This window comes from Phalacrocorax aristotelis, chromosome 2, assembly GCF_949628215.1.
Source record: "Phalacrocorax aristotelis chromosome 2, bGulAri2.1, whole genome shotgun sequence".
In the NCBI taxonomy this organism is placed as follows: domain Eukaryota; kingdom Metazoa; phylum Chordata; class Aves; order Suliformes; family Phalacrocoracidae; genus Phalacrocorax; species Phalacrocorax aristotelis.
This window is the reverse complement of record NC_134277.1, coordinates 9,029,724-9,053,091: the sequence shown is the minus strand read 5'-3', so window position 1 is coordinate 9,053,091 and position 23,368 is coordinate 9,029,724. Positions and strand designations below refer to the sequence as shown.

General features: G+C 42.4%; 1 protein-coding gene across 4 annotated transcripts in view; it reads right to left on the bottom strand.

Moving 5' to 3' along the window:
- The window catches only part of DPP6 (dipeptidyl peptidase like 6), a 578,451-nt gene that overhangs the window by 116,055 nt on the left and 439,028 nt on the right, over positions 1–23,368 (bottom strand). For 3 of the 4 annotated variants that reach the window (XM_075082347.1, XM_075082346.1, XM_075082348.1), the window contains exon 6: positions 17,282–17,334. In XM_075082347.1, coding sequence (XP_074938448.1) covers positions 17,282–17,334 — 53 coding nt within the window. Of the gene's footprint in view, positions 1–8,619; positions 13,044–17,281; positions 17,335–23,368 lie in introns of those variants that run through there. The other variant, XM_075082349.1, reaches the window with a different exon arrangement.

The window sequence follows — 23,368 nt, the reverse complement described above, 5'->3', positions numbered from 1 at the left end:
AAAGATCTTCTCTACTTGCACAGAGTTTATTTTTTCATTAAAGGCAATGTTTTCCAGACCATATTTTCAAACAGAACAAAACTGAATGCGATAATTAGACACAAACTGAATTATCTTTATTGCCTGTTTTGTGGCCTGGTGCTGTACCACGGTTACATTCCGGCTCTGCCCTTTCAGGCAAGAACTCCCTTGGCTGCACGTTCCTGCTGCACTGGGGCTCTCGTAGCAAGTCCAAAGACAGCATCAAGAGAAGTGTTTAGAAATTGATTTTATGCAGCCTTTCCTATGTGAAAAAAATAGCTTTTCCTGTGAATTCCTGCTCAAAGACCAGCTAGAATCTGGGCAAACCCTAGATGAGGACACCAATGCCTACAGTTTCCCCCTTCCATAACTCCTACAGCCAGAACAGCAGCTTCTGCTTCCTGTTAGAAAGTATGTATCAGTGGTTTTAAATCATAACCCATAATGTCTGTAAGGCCCCTGTGAAGAGGTCCATGAAGCTGTGAAGTGCTCAAGATGACAAGTTTGATGCAGATGGGATCCATCAAGAATTTGGAGGGGCAAAAGGGGTTTGTTGAGCACTGACTCTTCAAGTCTGAAGGCTACCCAGATAGCTTTGGCTCTATAGGCAGTGTCACCCACAACTCCTGCTGGTGGAGTAAAATCATGTCTTTTCTCCTCATGGTTCTTAACCGGAAGGTGTCTTTACGGGTAGCATAAAGTCTGGATCAGAGACCAGGTAAGCAGCATACTGAACTCCTACTAACAGCAGCCACAAAATTCCCATTCCAGAAAGAATAGCCAAACAACTTCCTCTGGATCTTTTCAAGCTTGTATGCATTAGCTGCTTTAGTTTCAAGTCAGCTATTCCTGCTAAGACTCAATCTCTTTGGTTAGCTATCTTGATTATCTCAACAGAGAGTAACCTCTGAGTACAGGAGGAAGAGAGAAAACTAGTGAATCAAACCAAAACATCTTATGGGAGAAAAAAAGAACTTCATTATATGTCAAATGAATTATCTAGTTCTTGGGTTTTTTCACTTGTGAGAAAATGAGCAAGATATTATAAATAGAGGGAGAAATATCGTCCCCAAATAAACAGACGATACAATTGTAAGAATTCAAACCCCTAATGTTTCAGATAACACACGTGGAGCTAAGGGACAGATACACCAATTACAGCCAATAATTCAGACCAGAGCCCAGACAAGTCCTGTCAGTTCTGCTCACTGCATCGCCTTTTAGAAGAGGAAAACTTTAACACAATGAGAGATGCTGCATAAACCAGTTCCGGTACCTGATAAGGCAGAAGGAAAAGCCCTCTATTTGGTCTACCAGGAAAGAACTCTGTGGCAGAGAAAAAAGCAAAGTCATCTTCCCTTTATCTGATATGGCTGAGGAAAAATAGAATTGCATCTCCTGAGTTCCTTCTTAAGTTTTTCAGAATGGCTGGGAAATTTCTTCTGTAGCAAAATCTTGTTTGTTTGCCTTGAAACCTTTGGATAGATATGCAGATAGAAAGGCTGACTGATGGCATTGCATATTGCCTGGAGGCACCTCACTTACAAACCTAGGTACCATAAACTGCCTCTGTATTCAGCATGTAACAGCACGTCCAGGTTGTGGTGTAGATCTGAAGGCAGTATCCAGCCACCCATCCTAATGCTCTGAGGTATTCTTTTCTACCACAGACTATGAAGCAGTCTAAGATCCTAGTTTCCCCCCACAAACACTCCTGAGAGATGGACATTTTCCTCTTGGAAGATTTTTGTTTGTTCCTCATCTCTTCGAAGAGAATCCTCTTCCCTAGAGAAGCAACATTCATTCCCTCACCTGCAGGAAGCTTCAGTGTCACATGCAAGGGGACTGAGAAGGTATCCCTCCTTGCCAAGCCTGATCTAGCAGGCTTCAGAGAAGCTGTAGGAAGGAACCGGAGATAGGCTATATCGCAGTGGCCAGGAGAGACCAGGCTCTCTGCAAGCCTGAAGGTGGCATGAAAATGGAGGTTCACAGACCTGTGAACCCTGCCATGAAAGACCAGATTCCCACACACTTACTCAGGCTGTGTTGGGTGCAAGATCTGTGGTGGAATATGTGTGGACACACCCTCCCTGGCAGCCCCAAGCAACCCTGTTACAAACCCATTACATCACCTATAGAGGGAGGAGGAAGAGTTGTTTACACAGCTGTTCCATGCAGGAGGGCCACAACCCTCTACTGCTCTCCCCAGGAAAGGTCTTAGTGATCCTCAAAGTGAAAAACCCATTTGGAGAGCAGCTATCAAGCACATTTCCAATTATCTCATAGTATTCTGGACCTTTAGTTCTCCTTGGTAAAAAACCCTTAAGGGAGTCAGACCAATGCACATCGATATCCCAGGAGCACTCATCCATTTAACAAGTGCTGCATAAGCTGATAAGCTATAGTCCTCCATAGCTACACCCTTGCTTCTCCTACAGAACAGCCTGCTTAAAATCATTCTGTATTTTCTCTTGAATCAATCAATATTACAGGGCATTTCAGTCTCTCCAAAGAGCCAGTGCTCCTCACAGACCCTCATAATTAGCCCTTGGTTAGATCTGAGCCTTCCCCTTGTGAGCTCATTTGTGCAGGATGCTGGCTTGGAAACGGGCTATTCCGAAGGCAGCCTGTATATCTCCTGCTATTGGTTTGCACTAAGAAATAGGTTCACTGCATCCTCACACCATTTTCACTATTTCCTTATGGAAAAGACCCTTAATCTTCATTTCCAGCCAAAGAAAAAGCAAGGCCTTATTAAAGGGTTGCCTTTATTTCTTTCAACTCTTAAAATGATTGATTTTAAAGCCTGGGAAAAAAAGGGGAAAAATAACATTGGTTTAGGCCAGAAAGAAGATGGAGCTGGTGCTGCATAAACTCTTCCACATTAAGATGACATTGTCTGGAACTGAGGTTGTTAAATTGCCCCAGACATGGGTATGATTTCGGCACAATGTTCACAAAACATAATGGAAGTAGTAAACTGTGAAATTTGCTCATTTAGATGAAGATTTCTGCCAAAAAAATATTCCTTCAAAATTTTTGAATAAGGAATATTCCTGAGTGCAATTAGTGTGCTGTCTGCCCAATAATTTTTGCTTGTAATTTAGCTCAGAACATATATGTAGAATAAAACAAACTAATTAATCATATGGGGCTGTCTGGTTTTGAGCTTAAAAAATACCATGATTAATGAGGAACTAGTTTTGAAGAGATTGTACTGGTTTTGCTGAAATTTTTACATCTATGTGTTCCCTCTTCTGACATTTTCTCCTAAAGAAGACCAATTTCCCTCAGAGGCACTGATCTCCCCCTGAGCACAAACATGACAAACTGTTCTATATTAAGTTCTTCAAAAACAACTTAAGAAACAATACAAAATTTCCACTGTATTTGACTGAAAGGCTCCTTTTACTTGAAGAAAAATATTTTACAATGCCAGACTGAAAAAAACTGAAAAAACTGAAACTGAAAAAAGCAGTCAAAGTCTGGGGTATGGTTTGGGCTGTTCTTCTAGGGTCTGTTTTAATAACTTTTAATTTTAATTTTAAATACAGAGCAATAGGATTTGTATGGAAATTCTTTGCACATGCTGCCAGTGTTAGCAAAAATGCAACAATTTGCACCAAAGACGACTCTGACATGTTCAACCTCTTAACAAATAACCAAAACTACGTGTATGAGGTGGAGTGAGTTCTTAAAATCTTTGAACCTTCTTGCTTAACTATGCCATAATTTTGTAAAATATAGAAAGTATCTGAAGATTTCAGTAGTATATGTAAAGAAGTTGAAGAAATAAAGGTAGTTTAAAAAAGTGTGGGGAATGCAGAAATATCCCCTTCTGTTATTTGCATCAAGCCAGCACTTAATATTTTGAAAGACAACAGCCCTAAGCACATCAGCTCTCAGCACTTTAAGACGTTTTCATGGTTAACTACAAAAAGCTATCTATCTAAACTATCTGTCTCACAACCAGAACTTGGTGTCTGTTCTAGTAGCAAAAAATCAGACAGCAGCTTAGACAGATTTCTTTTTCCTTAGAAAGAAGAAAAGGAAAAATTGATATAAACCACCATGTAGAGAAGAGACCTGAAAGGGTTATAAAGAAGTAGAAACTTCATAATATTTGAGAGATTTTGATGCATGATGAGAAAAAGTGCACTGGAGAAAATTTGCAAAAAGAAATAAAAGCATGTAAAGCATACATGGTCGTAAATGTACAGAGAACCAAAGGCAAGGACTTGGAGAAGGAGGGAAAGCAGGAATGCCGTAAAGAATTAAATGACTTGTTTACTTCACTATTCACCAAGGAGAAGAGGAGACAGGTGCCATTAAGAAAATTGCTTCCCAGGAGATGCACATCCCTGCAGAGACTTGCAGTGAGATAGAATAAAATATAATACAAATGGGAATCAAAGACTTGCCAGAACAGATAATCAAGAAATCAGACTGTCAGAAGATGCAACTAAAAGAATCCTCCTGGAATTCTAATAAAAGTGCTTAAACAGATGGGGAAGGTTCTTCCATTCATCTCGGCTTGTCCGCTATTAAATATTTAATGCACATACACACATACACATATTCTCCTTACAGCACTTTTCAGTGAAGAAAAGTAGAAGAAGGTAATGAAAACAATTTGAACTTATTAATTTCAACTACAGATACACATCACATCATTCAGCTGTTCTTAAAAATGACTGAGCTCATCAATCATTTTTCCAACGTGAATGAATTCTATGGATTTAGAGCATAAAAGACAAAAAGCAAAGGAATCTAAACCATTCGTCCCTAATTTGGCAATCCAGTCAGATTCAAGCCAATAATATGAACTCAGAGGTCTTTTGATTATAGTCTGCCTGTGTCTGTAAAGCGTCCATCAATGTGATATTTGGTGCTGGGCCTGCAAAATCTTGCACAATACTAATACTACTTTAAAATCAATCACTTGTCAGAAAAGGAGTCACCAACTTCCACTGGGAATTATGTAAAAGGATGGCACAGGCTTGCCTTTCTAGTGAAGGTCTACAAAAACTAATTTAAAAATGGAGACTGGTACACAGCTGGGAGTCACGGTCATGCAGGCTGGAGGACTGCAAGTTGTTGATCAAAATCTCTACGTTTCCCTGTGTAAGCAAACAGTGGAAATGGTCCTTAAATACTGGTAGCATTACTTTTAAAATGATGACATTATCATGTTTCTCATGTGACCCCTCTAAATCATAGATGACAGAGTGAATATTTACTGCTTTTCTTTAAAGAACTTTTGTTCCTGGAGTCATATTTTGTCCCCTAAAGAGACAATGAGAGGTGATAACATTCAGGTGATAAACACAACCACTTAAAAGTAATTTTCTCTTACTCTATAGAGGTTTCTCAGCCAGCTCTGATCTCAGAGCTACTCAAGGCATGAGGTAAGGCACTGGGTTTATCAGGATTTCAAGTCTATCTACATCAGAGGCACGGATAAATAAAAAACTAAATATTTGAATGTTATCAAGAAGGCTAGTCAGAATGTCAGCTAACAAAGATCTGCTATCCAAAATATGGGCAAAAAAATACAGGTTGAAGAGAAACAATCCAGTAAGCGCTGAGATGTTTAAGAATGAACTGGGAAGATCTCAACAATAATGAGCCTGGTTCTTCAGAGCGACTCTGCCAATCCCCAGGAAAGCATGTTTGTGATGAAACCTTAGCATTTTCTATCCAGCTGACCTTGTCTGACTTCCAAACCCTAATAAAAATATAACACCATGATGCACTGTGATTGCAGAGAGCAATATGGGATTATTAGTACACAAAATGAGATACAGCTGTGATCTCTGGTAGTAACCAGAGCCAGCAGAAGTGCCCTGTTACAATATAACTGCACTGGACTCCAGGTCACACTTTTAATTGGGTCAAGAGATTGATTCCTGGGCTTGTGCTCTAAACTAATCTAACAGTTTGTGTTACTGGGTTCCAGACAAAACCAGAATGACTCAGTATTCTCTGTATCTCCTTGAAAACTAAGAGCCTTTGAGGAAATCTTATTTCTTCTCATGTCAGGAGGATAAGGAGATCTTGGAGGTTTGTGCATAGGTTCTCAGGAATATTGAAACACAACACTCTTCTAAACAGCCTCTCCCCACATAGACCATGTCCTCATCAGTTAAAATAAAAAAGTAATAAACTTAGCAGAGCCATTATTTCTATTTCTTATCAACAGTGATATGATCATTTTTAAGCAATATCACAATTAACCTGATTTCAGATACAGTTCAAAAGTGGATTGTAAAATAGTCTCCTTATTTAAAGGACTAAAACACCACTCCAGCCCTACAGTTCTGCCCCATAACAGAGATGTACAAACCTCAAGTACACACGCAAAGGAAATGCTTCCATTTGAAATAGAGTGTAACTTTTGCCTTCACAACTCTGCATATGGGAGGTCCTTTCATACCTCTAGCTCCTTCTCGTGTGTGACATGGGAAAGCAACCTTTCCTACTCCTGTCTTATCTCCTCAAATTTGTAGTGGAGCGTTCAGTAAATGGAGGGTTAGGTTAAGGGGTAAAGAGACATCAGGGCTGGCGTGACACAGTCTGGGCTATCAGCCTGGGATTATATCACATTTGCCATAAAGAGATTTCCCAGTGGTTACTGTGTCAAGAAAAGCCCTGGCTGGAGCATCCTTTCTCCACCCAAAGTCCTTTCTTACATTTCCTAAATTTCCCCACTCCCTTCTTCCCCATATGTTCTGAGCTGGCCAAGGGGACAGGATGTCTATTTGGGGATAATAAGAGATTTTCAGTTTATTAAATTTGGTTAGTGCCTACCTGTGAAGTGGTCACAGAACCTGGTAGCAAGGATGAAAGGAGCCCCACTGGGTTGGACACTGCTGAGGTGCACAAGTGCTACAGCACAGAGCACTACATATTCCTCAGAGGTGGGAATATGATTACTGTATAGTCCTCAAATCGCTATATAGTCCTCAGCAACTAGGCACAGGTCCCTCTATAGCTCTCACTATATAACCTGAGCCCAGGTCCCATTAAACTCCATGGCAGCGAGGCAATGCCCATAACTGGAGAGCAACATAAACCCCCATAATCCAGGAGGAAGCAGTTTATGACCTGCTGAGCCACCCAGACACTCACAAGTCTCTGGGGCCGTATGGGATCCACCCAAGAGTACTGAGGGAGCTGGCGGAGGAGGTCACCAAGACATTCTCCATCATTTATCAGGAGTCCTGGTTAACAGGGGAGGTCCCAGATGACTGAAGGCTTGCCAGTGTGATGCCCCTCTATAAGAAGGGCCAGAAGGAGTATCTGGGAAACTACAGGCCTGTCAGCCTGACCTTGGTGCTGGGGAAGGTTATGGAGCAGATCATCTTGAGTGAGCTCACCAGGCATGTGAGGGACAACCAGGTGATCAGGCCCAGCCAGCATGGCTTCATGAAAGGCAGGTCCTGCCTGAGCAACCTGATGCCCTTCTGTGACAAAGTGACCCACCTGGTGGATGAGGGAGAGGCTGTGGGTGTTGTCTACCTGGACTTTAGCAAAACCTTTGACACTGTCTCCCACAGCATCCTCCTAGAGAAGCTGGTGGCTCATGGCTTGGATGGGTGTGCTCTTCACTGGGTAAAAACCTGGCTGGCTGGCTGAGCCCAGAGAGTTGTGGTGAAGGGAGTTAAACCCAGTTGGCGGCCGGTCACGAACGGGGTTCCCCAGGGCTCAGTGTTGGGGCCGGTCTTGTTTAATACCTTTATCAATGATCTGGACAAGGGTATTGAGCGCACCCTCAGTAAGTTTGCAGACAACACCAAATTGGGTGGGAGTGTTGATCTGCTGTAGGAAGGCTCTGCAGAGGGACCTGGACAGGCTGGATCGATGGGCCGAGGCCAATTGTATGAGGTTCAACAAGGCCAATTTCTGGGTCCTGCACTTGGGTCACAACAACCTCATGCAACGCTACAGGCTTGGGGAGGAGTGGCTGGAGAGCTGCCTGGCGGAGAAGGACCTGGGGGTGTTGGTTGACAGCCGGCTGGGCATGAGCCAGCAGTGTGCTCAGACAGCCAAGAAGGTCAACGGCATCCTGGCTTGTATCAGGAATAGTTTGGCCAGCAGAAGTAGGGCAGTGATTGCGCCCCTGTACTCGGCACTGGTGAGGCCACACCTCGAATACTGTGTTCAGCATCAATATCACCCAACCACAGCAACAAATAATGAAGGCCCAGGCCACAGGGCATCTCCACAGCCTGATAGAAATGGAGCAAAAACAGCCTCCTGGGGAAATGCACATTTCTTGTTCCTATTTTATTGGAAACCCCCCCCCGAACCTTGAACACTAGGACAAAAATACAAACAAAAAAATCCCAATCCCCATGACAAAAATCCACCTACAGACCAATTTTTTTTCTAGGAAGGTGATGCTTGGGAACAGCAGTTGTATAGGCTGTAGTTGCCTCTTTGGTGCTATGCAACATCATTTTATATGTTCTCTGTCATCCACCTTTATATCCTTTTTCTGTCAAAATTCTGTACTAAATCTTTTTTAATATTAATAAGGAGGAAAATCATGCCAACATGCCAAGTTTTGGCAGTGGTCAGTGTTGGGATGTGCATGTACTCTGCGGCAGTGTCTACAGTTTGGAGGCTGGTCACAGCCTCGGCAGTGGAGGAGGTTCATTCACACTGAGACATGCGAACATTTCCAAGTCCGGGTATGTTTCTCACCAGCGAAGCACATTTTATTCAAGTATAGAATTTAATATGAGCCCTGCCTCCATTTCAGGGAGTACTGCCTCAGAGAAACACTACAGGAGAGTTTGCTTCAAACCTTTCTTCTTTCCTTTTTTTTTTTCCTGATGAGCCATAAGCTATTGACCTTTTCTGTAACTTAAGGAGGTTGGTTGCCAGGCTTTTCTCTGCTAAACTGCTAACATCTGCATCTAACTATTAATTACTCAAGATCTCTTTTTTTTTAGTCTCAGCAGTCATTATTCTAATTCTTAATATCAAATCCTCCCATCAGGGGACTATTCGTTATTATTATCGCTATACATGGTTTCTAAGGTGTCCACCCACATCACAGCTGATTCTGGAAGAGAAGCATGTGGTAAGAATTGCTTTGCCTACACAGGAAAGGAACATTTCACATAAAAAATGCTATGCAGTGGCCAACATGGGCAAGCAAATGGCAAATCCTCTGGGGAAATGATGTGGTGTTGAGCTGCTGAAGTGGATTTCCTCCCACAGGCACAGCCAGAGTCCTGCCTGAGCTGCCTTCCAAGGGTGAGCTGCTTTCAACCTGCCACTGCTTGGAAGCGAGCAATGCTCAGATAAGGCCTTTGCTTAATAAAATGCTGGTTTTTTCTTTTTAAAGAGGTGCAAAATGTATTTGCAAGCAATAAGCTGGTATGTGATTTAACCACTGTTCCAGGGATTTACAAAGTGTTTAATTCAGATTATTATAAAAAGCAAGAAGCCCACCTGCTCCATCAGGGCTTGAGCCAAATGCCAGTAAACGCAACTGAAAGATTCCTATCCACTTCACGGTGTTTAAGGTCAGGCTCCACAATCAACCTATCAAGTTTAACTATTCCAAGGTCCAGTCTTCTATTGTCAAAATACAACTGAAAAAACATATCACATCATGAGGATGTTGTTATTTTTAGTCTGGCAAAAAGCCACCATACTATGCAGGAGAGGTGCCTTAATTAACTATATAAACTATCTCAAAAAGATGATAAAAACTATAGAATGATAATTGGTAAAGAGGGAGGAGAGAAAAGAAGTAGCAATAGCAGATTCTTCACAAACTGCAGAATACATTTTTCCTACTTATTTAACAAAGTTCACATCGTTATTGGGTTTTACATACCTTTTTATAAGGGTTTAATACAACTTCTATATATCATTGTTGGGGGAAAATATTCAGCTCCTCTAAGTAAAATTTAATTAGCTGAAAACAGACTCTATTAATTACAGTACTTCTTCCTCTTAAAATAAAATGTGGGCTCTAGTACAAGTTTATGAATGTTAAAGAGTGAAATTGTGCAGCACTTGCTACAGTAATTACCACATCTTGCCTCTGTCGGGTAAGCAGTATTTCTTCCTTGCTTTGCAGATGGGGACACTGAGGCACAGGAAGTTTCTTTAATGCTACAGAGAGGGGCTTGACAGGCCAGATCAAAATAAAATAGAACAGTCTTGGTCAAACGGACGGATGTCTGCAGCAGAGCCAGTGCCCTGAAGTTTTTTTAACCATGATTTTAAATAATGAAACAGATCTTCCTTTTACTGTGAACATGGACATGGAAGCATGTGCAAGGAAAAGCTTGTTGTTTTTCAAAATATTATACAATAGGGTATGTATAAATCTGATTGAGTTTTTTTAATTAACTTTAACCTCTATCCTGCCAGGTGCTTGTAGAAAAGAAGGAGACAGGAACATTAGTGAGAGCTCTGCAGAGAGATCTACAGACATCACTTTGAAAATTTACTCACAGTGAAGCACGGGCTCAGTTCCTCCCCTCCTATTATCCCTTCTGTGGATCTCCAATACATATTTTGCACTCACTCCACTCATGGGACTTCTCTTGAAGTTACTGCGAGTTCAGCATGGACGATGCATGTGGTATTTCACAGGCTCTTGGCAGCATAGGCAAGAAAAGCTGAACTCAGCTCTGGGATTGCTCCTGTGATCTACTTAACGTGTTCCTCTGACTTTACCACATATAAATTTGGGAAGAAACATGGATTCTGCTTAGGAGAATCTGTGTACAATTTCCTCTTTCCCATACACAATGAGGAGTGGGAATAACTGCTGATTTTCTCACTGATCCCTATAAATTTATTTGGAAGATCCCATTGACTTGCCCCAGCTGGATGTGCTGACACTGTGCTGAGAGCTCATACAAGGGGGTCAGCTCTAATCCCTGCCACTTAGCTGTGTGCCCAGGGAAATGATTAGTGCAGAACTCAGTGGGCACTAGGAGGTTTGAGGAAATATATGTTTTATGCTGGGCTTTATTTTTGGGAAGCAAACACAACACAGAACTGTAAAAAAGTGTAACATTTCTGCTGGCCACAGCAAAAAGTTAAAGACAGAGGTAGCCCCTTGGATATCAATCCAAAATTAGCTCTTGCTTAGGGCCTGCAGTGCCCAATCAACCCAGTGGTCCAGCAGCACACACTGGTGTGAAATGACCTTAACACCGGTGAGGGAAATTCTGCAACAGGACTAAGGGGCACTGGTCAGTCAAGGCCTGGCCATGAAAACCCTGAACAAACTAATTTTTTCCCCTTATTTCAGTGAAGGATGTGAATGACCAAGATCATCCATACTGGACTCAGTAGGAGCAACATTATTAAACCCCACAAAAGAATAAAACAATTTTCAGCAGCTGAATTTCATAGGCAGGTTGTTGCCTACATTGTATTGCTAAATTTTTATTTTCCAAAGTTAGGAAAAATAATATTAGGAAATAACTGTATATTGTATTTGTGTTCCACTTTTCCCAGCACCTCGCATGAGAGCTCCCTGTTCTACATCTCGACCTGCAGATGCTATCGCAGTACCTATAAATCACAACTAGCTGGCAATTACAATGCGGCAAGTGCAACTGTAGGGTTGTGAGGGGAGCTTTGCAAAGCTATTTATAATGCAGACAGCTGTAAGCAGTTATCGGCTGATATATTGGAAAAGCAGCATGGTTCAGAGGAACGCAGATGGGACAGTACGGAGATGTGCATACCAGGAAACATGAGCAGCAAACGCAGGGGCTTGTCCCACTAGATGGCACCCGGCGCCAGCATCTAATTTTTGGGTGACCAGCAGGAGAAAAATGGGTGACATGCAGGAAAGCTGAACTGAACACAACCTCCCTACACACCTCAGCCCAGGAAAATGAGAACTGCGGGTCTTAGCCGGCACCCCCTGTGAAAACGGAAAACACAGGCCATTGAAAACAGAAGGCAAATGTGGCAGAAATGGTAGGGGTTTTTACCCCGAGTTTGCTAAGAGGCTGTGAGAAGGCTGAAATAACAAAAAAGGAGAAATTAAAATCTCTGCAGTAAATATCCCTGCAGAGAAATTTACTCTTTCTTCTACCTCAGGCTTATTTTCATTTTTAAGTAAGAACCTTTGAGTCTATGTCACTGGCATATATTAATTGTCCCCTAGAGAGCCAAATTGTACTGCTTCTTATGTGGGGACTTTACTTCCACAATAGCTCTCATGGAAAAATGTTGCGGTCCTGCACCCTGTATAAATACCATTTGTGAATGTATGTGGTAAGGACATACACAAATTGGCTTGTCAAACTTACGGAGAGCTCGGAATGAAGTCTGGAAAATGCTGTATGAGCCCCTTTTGACTTCAGACACAGCCTGAACCTGGAGAGTCTGCTGAACATGGCAAAAATAATGAGAAATTTCCCTTCAAAAAGCAATTTATGCTGGCAGATTAATGTCACGTTATTTAAACAGTGGTGCCACAGATTAGATTAATTGGCTTCCTTATTAGTTAGCCTCAGCAGGGGTGTAGCAAGGGCACGAGTGGGTACAAAGCCTAAACTGTCTGGCCTTCCTGATGAGGCAGATCATAGCTGCGGATGAGGAACAAGGTAGAGAGAGCACAGGGGAAGTCACACTGTCACAGCCTGTGTCCAGGACGGAGTGCCTAATGAGCAGGAGCGATACTGCAGAGGGGAGTGAGTTTGTTCACCAGCAGTCACTGCCTCGGCTGATGATTTGGAGGTATGTCGAGGCACCGGTGGCACACACCGATGGGGTGTAAAGCTGGTGCCTATTTGCAGAAGAGAACTAATGCATGAAAACAGTTTGTAGAAATGGAAAAGGGGTTGTTCCTCAGTGTCCAATGCTTTTGTCACTCGTGTTATCGTCAGGTGGAGGGCAAGGGTGCTGCCTGCGGGTTGCAGATTTTGTCATCACCAAAGGACCTGGGACATCAAACTGAATTGAACCGTGTGCTTGGTTCTGCCCTCAACAATCTTCATTCAAACACATCCATCAGAGCGATATTCCTGTGTTAAATATGAAATAGGTGATGAAGAGATTTTTACCTCTTCACCCAACAGAGACTCTACTTTCAGTAGATGCATTTCATTACCCATTACATCATGTTCATCCGCTACAGCTGCCCTGTCTCTTCATGCACCACCCTAAAATATATGCAGAACTCCAAAGGAAAAATAAATGCCCATGCTCCAGGGAAATGGTAATGTGCCATCCTTTCCACAATATGGTTTGCAATGCCTGTATACATCTCTGCAGCCTAAACCACTTCGTAAACGATACCTGTACTACCATGAAATGCAGCAGTCCCTCCAACCCTCCTCCTGCCAGTGGTTGCCTGATCCATCACTGTGTCATGCTGTGGGGACGCCAATGCCTGATGCACCCATGGGCCTTCTGGCACCCTGTCACTTTCCAAGTCTTCCCTTTATTCTGGATACTTCTCTGACACATCCATCCCTCCAACTGCCTGCACCATTGCTCAACAATACATGGAGAGCAAGGTGAAACACAGCTGAGCGTGCAATATAGTTGAAGCTGGGGGGAAAAAGAAAGTGGTTGCCAAGGATGACGAAAGATAGGGCAGTAGTAGAAAACTGCCTAGACCACTGTATTTTTATTAATTAATTTTTGTAATTTCTAACACATGATCCTTCTATTTTTTCTGCCTTTGTTTTGTATGGAATAGAACTGTGCCGTCAGTCAAATGCTTTTGCTCTTAGCCAGGTTTACTGCAGATACAAAGCTTATGTGCTCATGCTGTGTGTTCGTCCTGTTGCTCAGCACCATTTCAGCCCACAAGCTAATTTTAGATAAATTGCCAGAAAAATGGAGTTTTCAAAAATTAAATAAATCCAGTAAGTTCCTGAAAAAAAAAAAAAAAGGAAAGAAAAGCAAAAATGAAGACCAGATTCAGGCAGGGAAGGAAAGAGACTGAAGAAGTCTGGAGCATGTCACACTGGGACACCAGAGCTTTGACATGGACGATGGTGAGAATTCTCCTAATTCCCATGTTCCAGCTGTGCATGGAAACAACTTAACCTTGAGCTCATAATTTTTTGTGGTGAGTCTATCACAAGACACAAGCTGTAGGGACACAGGCTTCACAGGCTCCAGGGCTCACAGATTTTAAAACATGTATGTCTCCATACAGATTGTTTGTACACAAACATGTTTCTCTGTTGCTAGGTAGAAGTCAAAGAAAATTATTTCAGCTTTTGTTGTTGTTTGGGTTTTTTTTTTGATGCTGTGTTTTGTTTTTTCTGGGTTTGTGTGTGTGTGTGTGTGTGTGTGTACAAATGTGTGCTGAGACTTATCTTTGAGGAACACCTGAATGTAACTACAAGGAAAACATGCTGAGAGATATGTTTATATTTGCCATTGAATCTGTACTTCTCTATTGTTAAAACCACTAGTTACTGTACCAGAGAAACTGGATTGGAAAGAGGGCATGGGCCTTGAAAATGTAGGTGCTGCAATGTCTGACTTCTAGGACTTTTGCCCTTAAATCATCACTCCTGTGTTAAACAGTAAGGTCCCCTGAGGACCCCCCAGTAGGAAGGCTGCTGGTCCACTGTGCACAGGCATAGTAGGAGCTGCCTACAAAGAGCAGCAGGAAACACTGAGCACACAGGCATGGCCAGGATCCTGCCTTCTCTCAGGGGCAGGCACCTGGCCCATGAATGCAGAAATCAGCAGGACTTTAGGTCCTGCCTCAGTGTTTTCCTAAGTCACAGACAGAATTACAGGATCACAGAATCACAGAACGGCAGGTGTTGGAAGGGACCTCTGGAGATCATCTTGTCCAACGCTCCTGCTTGACCAGGGACACGCAGAGCAGGGGGCACAGGAATGCATCCAAGCGGCGTTTGAATGTGTCCAGGGATGGAGACTCCACAGCCTCCCTGGGCATCCTGTGCCGCTGCTCTGGCACCCGCACGGGAAAGACATTTTTCCTCATGTTCAGGTGGAACTTGTGCACTTTGACCCTTGGCCTGTCATTGGGGACTATTGAAAAGAGCCTAGTCCCATCGTTCTGACACCCACCCTTTAGATATTTATAGATATTGACGAAACCCCCCCTCAGTCTTCTCTTGTTCAGGCTGAACAAACCCAAGTCTCTCAGCCTTTCCTCACAAGGGAGATGCTCCAGTCCCCTGATCATCTTGGTAGCTCTCTGCTGGACTTGCTTGAGCAGTTCCGCATCCTTCTTAAACTGGGAGGCCCAGAACTGGACAAAGGACTCCAAATATGCCCTCACTAGGGCAGAGTAGAGGGGGAGGATAACCTCCTTCGACCTGCTGGCCACACTCCTTTTAATGCACCCCAGGACACCGCTGGCCTTCTTGGCCACAAGGGCGCAGTGCTGGCTTATGGTCACCTTGCTGCCCACCAGCACTCCCAGGGCCTTCTCAGCAGAGCCACTTTCCAGCAGGTCAACCCCCAGTCTGTGCTGGTGCGGGGGGTTGTTCCTCCCCAGGGGCAGGACCTTGCACTGGCTCTTGTTGAATTTCATGAGGTTCCCCTCGGCCCAGCTCTCCAGCCTGTCCAGGTCTCGCTGGATGGCAGCACAGCCTTCTGGTGTATCAGCCACTCCTCCCAGCTTGGTATCGTCACTGAACTTGCTGAGGGTACACTCTGTCCCTTCGTCCAGGTCATTGATGACTATGTGGAACAGGACTGGACCCAGCACAGAGCCCTGGGGAGCACCACTAGTTACGGGCCTCCAACCAGACTCTGCTCCATTGGTCACAAACCGACAGAGTAATTCATTTAATATGGTGGTATGGGTGAGAGAGAGTGGATATAAACTGAAAAGGGAGGTTCAGACTGGATATAAGGAGAAACTTTCTGCCCATGAGAACAGCTGGGCAGCGGGACAGGTTGCCCAGTGAGGCTGTGCAGTCCCCATCCCTGCAAGTTTTCAAAACCCAGCTGGATAAAGCTCTGAGTAACCTGCTTTGAGCAGGAGGTTGGACCTTGGAAAAGCTTTTTCAGCCTGAGTTATCTGGTTATCTACAGAAATGGCAGAGCACAACTATACTGTCCCTTTTTACCATTGCTACACAGTTATCACCAACATGATGCTTTAAAACACACAACCTGGCATTAGCTTCCTGGCTTTTAGCTTTGTATTTACTGACAATGATTTGAGGACTTTTGCTGTGGAACTTATGCATATCCATTGATGCTGTGGAAATGTCACTCTGAAACAGCATGTATCATCATATGCCTACATGCGTCTTATTGGTACAGCAGTGACCCATTCCTGACCAGCTGGGCCAGTCCTTAAAGCATGCATATAAAAAAAAAAGGTATTTTTAAAGTGAAAAGCAGGTAGAAACTATGGGCTAAACTCTAGAGAAACAAGACAGGTGAGATGAACTGCAGGGTGATTGAGTTGGAGCCTCAGGTAACCTGCAGCACCACAAAAACAAAGCTGAGAAAGGGGGATTTAAAAAACTGTGAATAATCAAAGCTAAAGAAGGATCCCCTGAAGCTAACTGGTGCCTGTGTTAAACACCAAGCCTACCTCAGGACCTCCAGAGCGCAGGGGGACCTAAATGAAGAGACATTGTGTGATGGAAGTTTAGTACTTGTAATGATATGTAACCTTTCATGCTACATGCTTTAGGTGAAGCAATATACTTTCATTAAGTTTACAAATGTTGTGTAAAGCCTACATGGCATTCTTGTTTGTCTGCACTTACCTTGCACTCTCTGAAAAGATAAACTATAAACCCAAAGGCTCATAGCTTCAGTATAATTGTATGTATCTAAGCAGCATCAGGACCCTGGGAACAGACTACCGATCTATCTGCCTTCGGATAGGATGCTAGAGAGAGCATTTGTATCAAGGGAATCTGCCAAGAGACCCAAAACTGAAGGGCAATGCCTCAGTTCTGACCAAATTTAAGGGACTAAACACCCCTGGATAGATCCTCTGACAGTGCTCTGGGGAGTGGCCAACCGCGGCTCTCAGCCAGACACCAACACATCTAAATTCTAGCCAAAAACTTGAAAACTGGAATATGAAATTCATGTAGTCTGACTCTCTGGGGAAGCTGAGTACTTCTGTTTCCAGACTATGTCATCTTTTGTACAACACACAGCTCAGTGGCTGCTGCAGCTGAATGCCAGACTGTTGCAAAGGGATGTCACAGGAAACCATTTGTCACGATACACATTATTCTGCAGAGTTCTTAATGGATGAGTTTTAAAATGAAGACATTGAAAAATTGCTTACCCATGAGGTATTTTGCTGAGGACATAATATGCCGTATAAGAATGTTGATACACCTGCAAAACGAAATTAAGAAAGAAAACAACAACAAAAAAGAGGTTAGTAATTCTCACCTGTGTTAAGAGGGTTCTCTTTCTGCAAAAACAATCTAGCATTTATGGCTAGGGAGATCCTATAAACACTTCAAAATCTGTAGTAGAAAAGAACAAAACATTAATTCACCTAACGCTGTTGTGTGTTCTTTTCATCTTGCACTTTATTACAGTGTTTGGCAAATCGTATACATCCAGATGCTCTGTGTTGTTACCATGACTACCAGGTCTTTGATTAAACTGGGGGCACATGGTCTCTGCAAGGGCTAAATATAGAACAATCATTAATGAGGACACCTTGGTCAGCAGGAGACATTCTCCATCATTATAACTAGACACAACAGGGATACAATGCATATTTTTTTGTTTTATTCCCACATAAATAAAACAGGGAGTGATGCTGGGTGATCTCAGAGTGGGTTATAAGACCCCTGTCAGTCAGCAAACAAAACCTTATTGACTTAGGGTGTAAGGCTGACCTCACATTTGTTTGACCTGCTAAGCTGCATCTTCATATCAATTTGCACTTTGGACCCTGGGGAGGAGCTTGTCAGTTTGCATGGCAGGTCATCTCAGAAGGGAGAGTTCATTACTTATTTCCTCAGTAGCAAATACTAATACCAGTCTCATCAGTGGTTTAAGAGTTGGTGATTTTCCACTTGTGACAATGCAATCCCTAATCCCTAATCTGTTGTTGCCCAAGGCGAGCAATGCTGAGCCACACAAGAGTCGGGGCACTAGTGTGAAAGGTCTAAATATGAATAACTTTATACACGTCTAATACAGGCATTCCCTTTTGCAGTTCTGTCCTGTTACTGTATGCTACTAAATACTAAAATAAATGAGTCCTCTTACAATCATTGCTTCACCAGTCAAGTTTGTCTGATCAAAATTATTTTTCCTAGGTACCTCTGGTTTTGCACATTTTTTTTTTTTATGCCAGGAAACCATGAGATGCCCTGGATGGTGCTGGCAGCCTCAGCAGTGGCCATCCCAAGCACAGGGCTAGCATCACAGACAAGTAAGCATGATTTACTACCCATCGGTCTCGAGGGCAGGCTTACATCTTTTGGGGGCTCAGTAGAGAGGCAGATAGATACAAGGCACATCATCCTGTAGATATTAAAACAAACTTCTCTGTTACAATTTGAATTCAAACACTAAATCCTATGCATTAACCCCCTGAAAAAAAGCTACTACCAGAGTATAGGGGTGAAAGCACTGGATTTCTGCCTATGAAATGCAGAGACTGATGCCAGATTGATGTGATTCCCTTCTTCCCCTGTGCAATTCACTCCCTTCATAATAAGGACATCATCAGGTTACATCCCAAAATCATATCTCCTTTTAGGCATTCAGTTACGTAAAGACACCTCCAGCAAGGAGAGCCTCTGGTGTATTGGTATCAGAGAAGGTCTAGGAACACAAGCGAATTCACTGCAAGCTAGCATTTATTTTAGTACAGGTGTCCTTTTTAGATTCTGTTTAGATCCTGCCCTTTTTAAAGACCTGTTTCAGATGATGCCAGATAAATTACCATTAATCTCATCTACATCCAATCATACCAAAGAGCTCTTGAATCTTATAATGCTGATATTGGAGACCTGGCTGATGCATGTGGCCTAAGCTTTTATTCCAGCTTTGGTGAAGTTCTAAAACTGCTAAGATTCTTTAAAGAAAATCCACTGGAAGAATAAATTTGTCTACAGAGCTGAAAATCTAAATAATACATTGCCATTAAATTCTGAGCTAACTTTTCTTTTCAGATGTCCTGGCAGTAGGATGTAGAAGATTATGTAGATATATAAATCGTGATCTGAGGCAAGGACTGGTGTTCAAGGTAACAGGTCATGCTGTGTTGTCAGCTATGAGAAACAGAGGCAGAAGCCAGCCCCCAAAATGACTATGAACAGATGCCTTCAGGGGAAAATAGAGAGAAGTGGCAGCTGGTGGGAAAAGAAACAGCCAGGGAATTTTTGGGCTGGACATCTGCTGGTGTCCCTGCTTGTGGTACAGGGTCCCCACAGCCACGCCAGAGAGTTTAGAGCTGTCTTAGAGCCATTAATAGAGACTGAGGTAAAACATTTTCTTTGCTGTGAGATTTTAGGAGTGGGGAAAACAAAAGTTGTGGGACTCTCAAAAAACGGCTTCATTTTTTGAACATCATTTGTCATCCTCTTGGGTCTTTGGCCGGACCCTAAAATATCTCCCATCAGCTGTGTGTGTAGCATGTAGTCTTCAAAGGCTTGCAGCTGGCAGGGTTCATTCACGGAAGCAATCCTTTCTCAAATAAATCCTTAAAATCAGTAGGCTTGCAAAGATTTCAGGATCAGACATTTATTATTATTGTAGTTCTTAACGACAAGAGCACATGCAGCTCAGAAGTCCTTCCCATCTCTACTATTTCAAACCTGTTTGGAAAACACGCTGTGAGCACCTCTCCTAAGCAGACAGGAATCCAAGAGAAACATCACTTAATGTCTTTCCGGGAAATGAAAAGGCCGTTTTCTCTCAGATATGCAAACCAAATGAAGTTATTTTAACTGTTCAAGAGGACGACTATGTCTGCTTAATATCTCAACTAAAATTTCTGCTGGGGTCAAGCTGAATTAGGCTATTCACTTACCAGTAGGAAAACCCCACACCAGGGAAAACTGCAGGAAAGAGATGAGCATTCTGCTGAAATCTAAGCCTCAGACAGAGGACAGTGCTTAAAAGTTAGTATTCATTTCATTTAACCTCTCCGTTTCTGAGGCTTAGCCAACAAAAATAACCGTATTAACTCTCTGTGTTTCCCTTCTCTATCCAAGGGGTGTGGTAAAGGCCGTTACACTGATTCTGTGATTCTTGATTTGATGCTCTTAGCCCTTATTTTTGGCTGGATCTCAGAAGCACACAGCTCCTCTCAGTAGAGAGGCATATTTGAAGGTAGAGGAGTTTTTGGCAACTGTTTCTCTGTGTAGACCCTGTGTGCCAAGTCATCCTGCCAACTTAAGTTAGAACAGGTTTGAGACTGCTCTGAAGGGTTCTAGGTATTACCAAGATCAGGTCACAAAAGCTCCCATGCCAGCTGTGACCAATGAGTGCTGTAAAACTCATCATACTAAAACCACTGTGTCAGAAACACTCTCCCACTGGGCTTCTCATGCAAGGTCACAGCACAGATCTTGCTTACTTTCAACCTACACTATGCTCTGCACCATGTGCATGTTTACACTGAAGTCATAAAGGGTCTAGGACACAGATCTATCTGTTTCCACTTAAGCCTTGGAAAGGCAATTATTTCTCTAAAATTCAGAAAAATACAGGACTAATTGTATATGGCAACACTGTTGTGAAGACACTGACGTCATTTCATGTAATCAGCAAAAGAAACCTGGACCTGACCAGATGACAGCAGATATGCAACCACTGCAGAGAAGAAGCAGCAGAGAAGAGCATCCGCCTCTCCCCTGTCATCAGTTCCAAAATAACAAGTAAACTGTAGTTCCTACAAGCTACAGAAACAAAATGGAAGAAGCCATTTCTGTGCCACATCATTGCAGCACAAAGTATGGTGTGAATGGGAGAGTAATATCTCCTTGAAAGCACTTCTTCATCTCCAAGGATACAGGTCCTAGTCCAGCGGGGCTTACTTACATAGAAAATATATGTTATTTAAGAATATAATGGATTTGGACTCATTTATTAATTGTGACTATTCATATACTTTAAATTAGAATATATAGCTCTTGTTCTTGCCCAAAAGCAACTGTGCAAATGCTTGATGTAAGTCCAAAAAGACAGGCAGGATCCTGGTTACCTCCCTACATCTCACCTGGTTTGTCACACAGACACAAGCTGGACACACAGAGCCTTTGCCTTCAGTGACTTTTCGTTAAAAGTTGGAAATTGTCACCATTATTTTCAATTTGGCACTGCCCATGCAACTCACTAAGGATTAAGAAAGGGTTTAGATGGAAATTAGGGAATTTTTAGGAGATTGTGAAGTGTGTCTTCAGTATATTTTGTCTGCTAGGAAAGATTACACTACCTGCTGAGGATTTATCACTAGCATCAGAAAAAAAGGAAGAGTTTAGTTCATATGTCCATCTTCTCTGCCAGTTCCCATCACGCTTTGTGGGCTGATACCGTGCTAGCACTAGCAGTAATCAGCACTTATCGAAATGCTTTCTTTTACGTTTGCGTGAGAAGGTGCTGAATCAATACAAGCAAGAGGCACATGCAGACTTTCTTTCAAGGAGGTTTACAAGCAAAGAAGGGGGGGAAAAGCCCTTAGAAGACGACTCCCCAGATCAGCCCAAAACTCTCATCTTCCAATAGGCTGTTCTATCAAAACAGCTAATTTAGGGTCTTACCACTCAGCTGGTGGATCTCAGATTAAACCCAGGTGGACTGGCTGCCATGATCTCACGATTATTACTTACTTGATAAATACAGGAATAAAACATCCTTTGCAACAATTTTCTGAATGACTCCAGAGCCACCTGGTCCTTCATGCAGTAATGTTATTTACATTAAAGAATTATCTAGAAAATTCACAAAGAATCCCACAAAACTTAGAGTTTGAAAGGAACAGCTACAGGGCAGTGTAGAAGTGCAAGCTGTGTTACAAAGCAGTTTGCAAGGCTTAATACAAAATTTCTAGTTTTTAGTGTCTTTCTTCATTTTCAGGAATCACACATTTCATCCAAAAAGTTATCCCAGCACCCCCAAATAAAAATGAACACTTAAATAGTCATCAGAAATACAACTGTACAACAGTTGGCTAAAGTCTGAAAATAGCAAGAATATATTTTATGTAATTAATCATAAAGCACTCAGTAGTTTTCGGGGTAAAAGGATTCCCTTTTCATTCTATAACAATAAAGTATATCTCAGAATAATAGATCCCCTCAGGATTCTCAACATACCTAAATTATCTTTATAATCTATTCCCTTTTATACTCTATAGTAAGACAGTAAAAATACAGCACAAGTGGCCAGTGGAACAGGAACTGCCAGATCCATGAAAAGGGTTTCCCATGAAGAGTCTCTAAAAAGACATTTGCTGGAATTGGATTATATAGCCCATTTCCCTACTTGTGCTACGAGCAGACAAATCTCCAAATGCACGTATGAATGTCAAACCAATCGAATAATCCCAAACATTTGACATAATTACATACTCCACCTTTCAAAATGGTCCTGGCACCCTTAAACGGTAACTCATGCTGTGATGCAAAATATGCAGGTAAAAGATGATTTGCCATTTGGCCTTTAATATCTGTGATATTTAACCAGGCTCTGAAGTTGACAAATTAAGAGGGAAAAGAGGATAAAGTAGAACGCAGGAAGGTTTCTGCTCTGCATTGGCAAACAGCTCAGGTATTTCGTAAACCGTTATCTAACGATGGCATGAAAGGGAGGAAAAAACTAGTTCAGAAGGAAAATCACAGCAAGTGTTAGCCAGAGGTTGTGTTTCCTTCTCCTATATGCACATACCGCGCACAGTGAAGGATGACCCAAGTCGCTGCCCCATTGTCACATTGATTCTTCTATTGGTCAGTCACCAACAAGCAAATATTGTGGTATCTTTATATGGTAATTACGTCATTCGTACAAATCTTCCAGTAGAGTAAAGGATAACTGTCTGACTAAAAGTACCTCGCTGCCAAACTTCTTTATGACATTCTGTGGAGAATCAAAACAGGTCACTGTACCTGCTTGTGGAATTTTCTTTATTTTTGATGAAAGTCAACATCAAAGACTAAATTTTCACTTAATGAGTAAACATTTGCCTTGATCAAAATTCTTCCTGCTACAATTGGTTTTGTTGGGGCTCTACAATCCGAAAACTGATGAATAACTTGAACCCTTCCATTCTGTTGAGATGAAATCCTTCTTTTCCCATTATGTGTTGCACTGACCCTCCAAAGAGAGGAAACATCCATTCCTGTAACTGACCACCAACTTCTTGGTAATGTTTTGCTCAATGTCTGATCTCTCATTCTCCCGT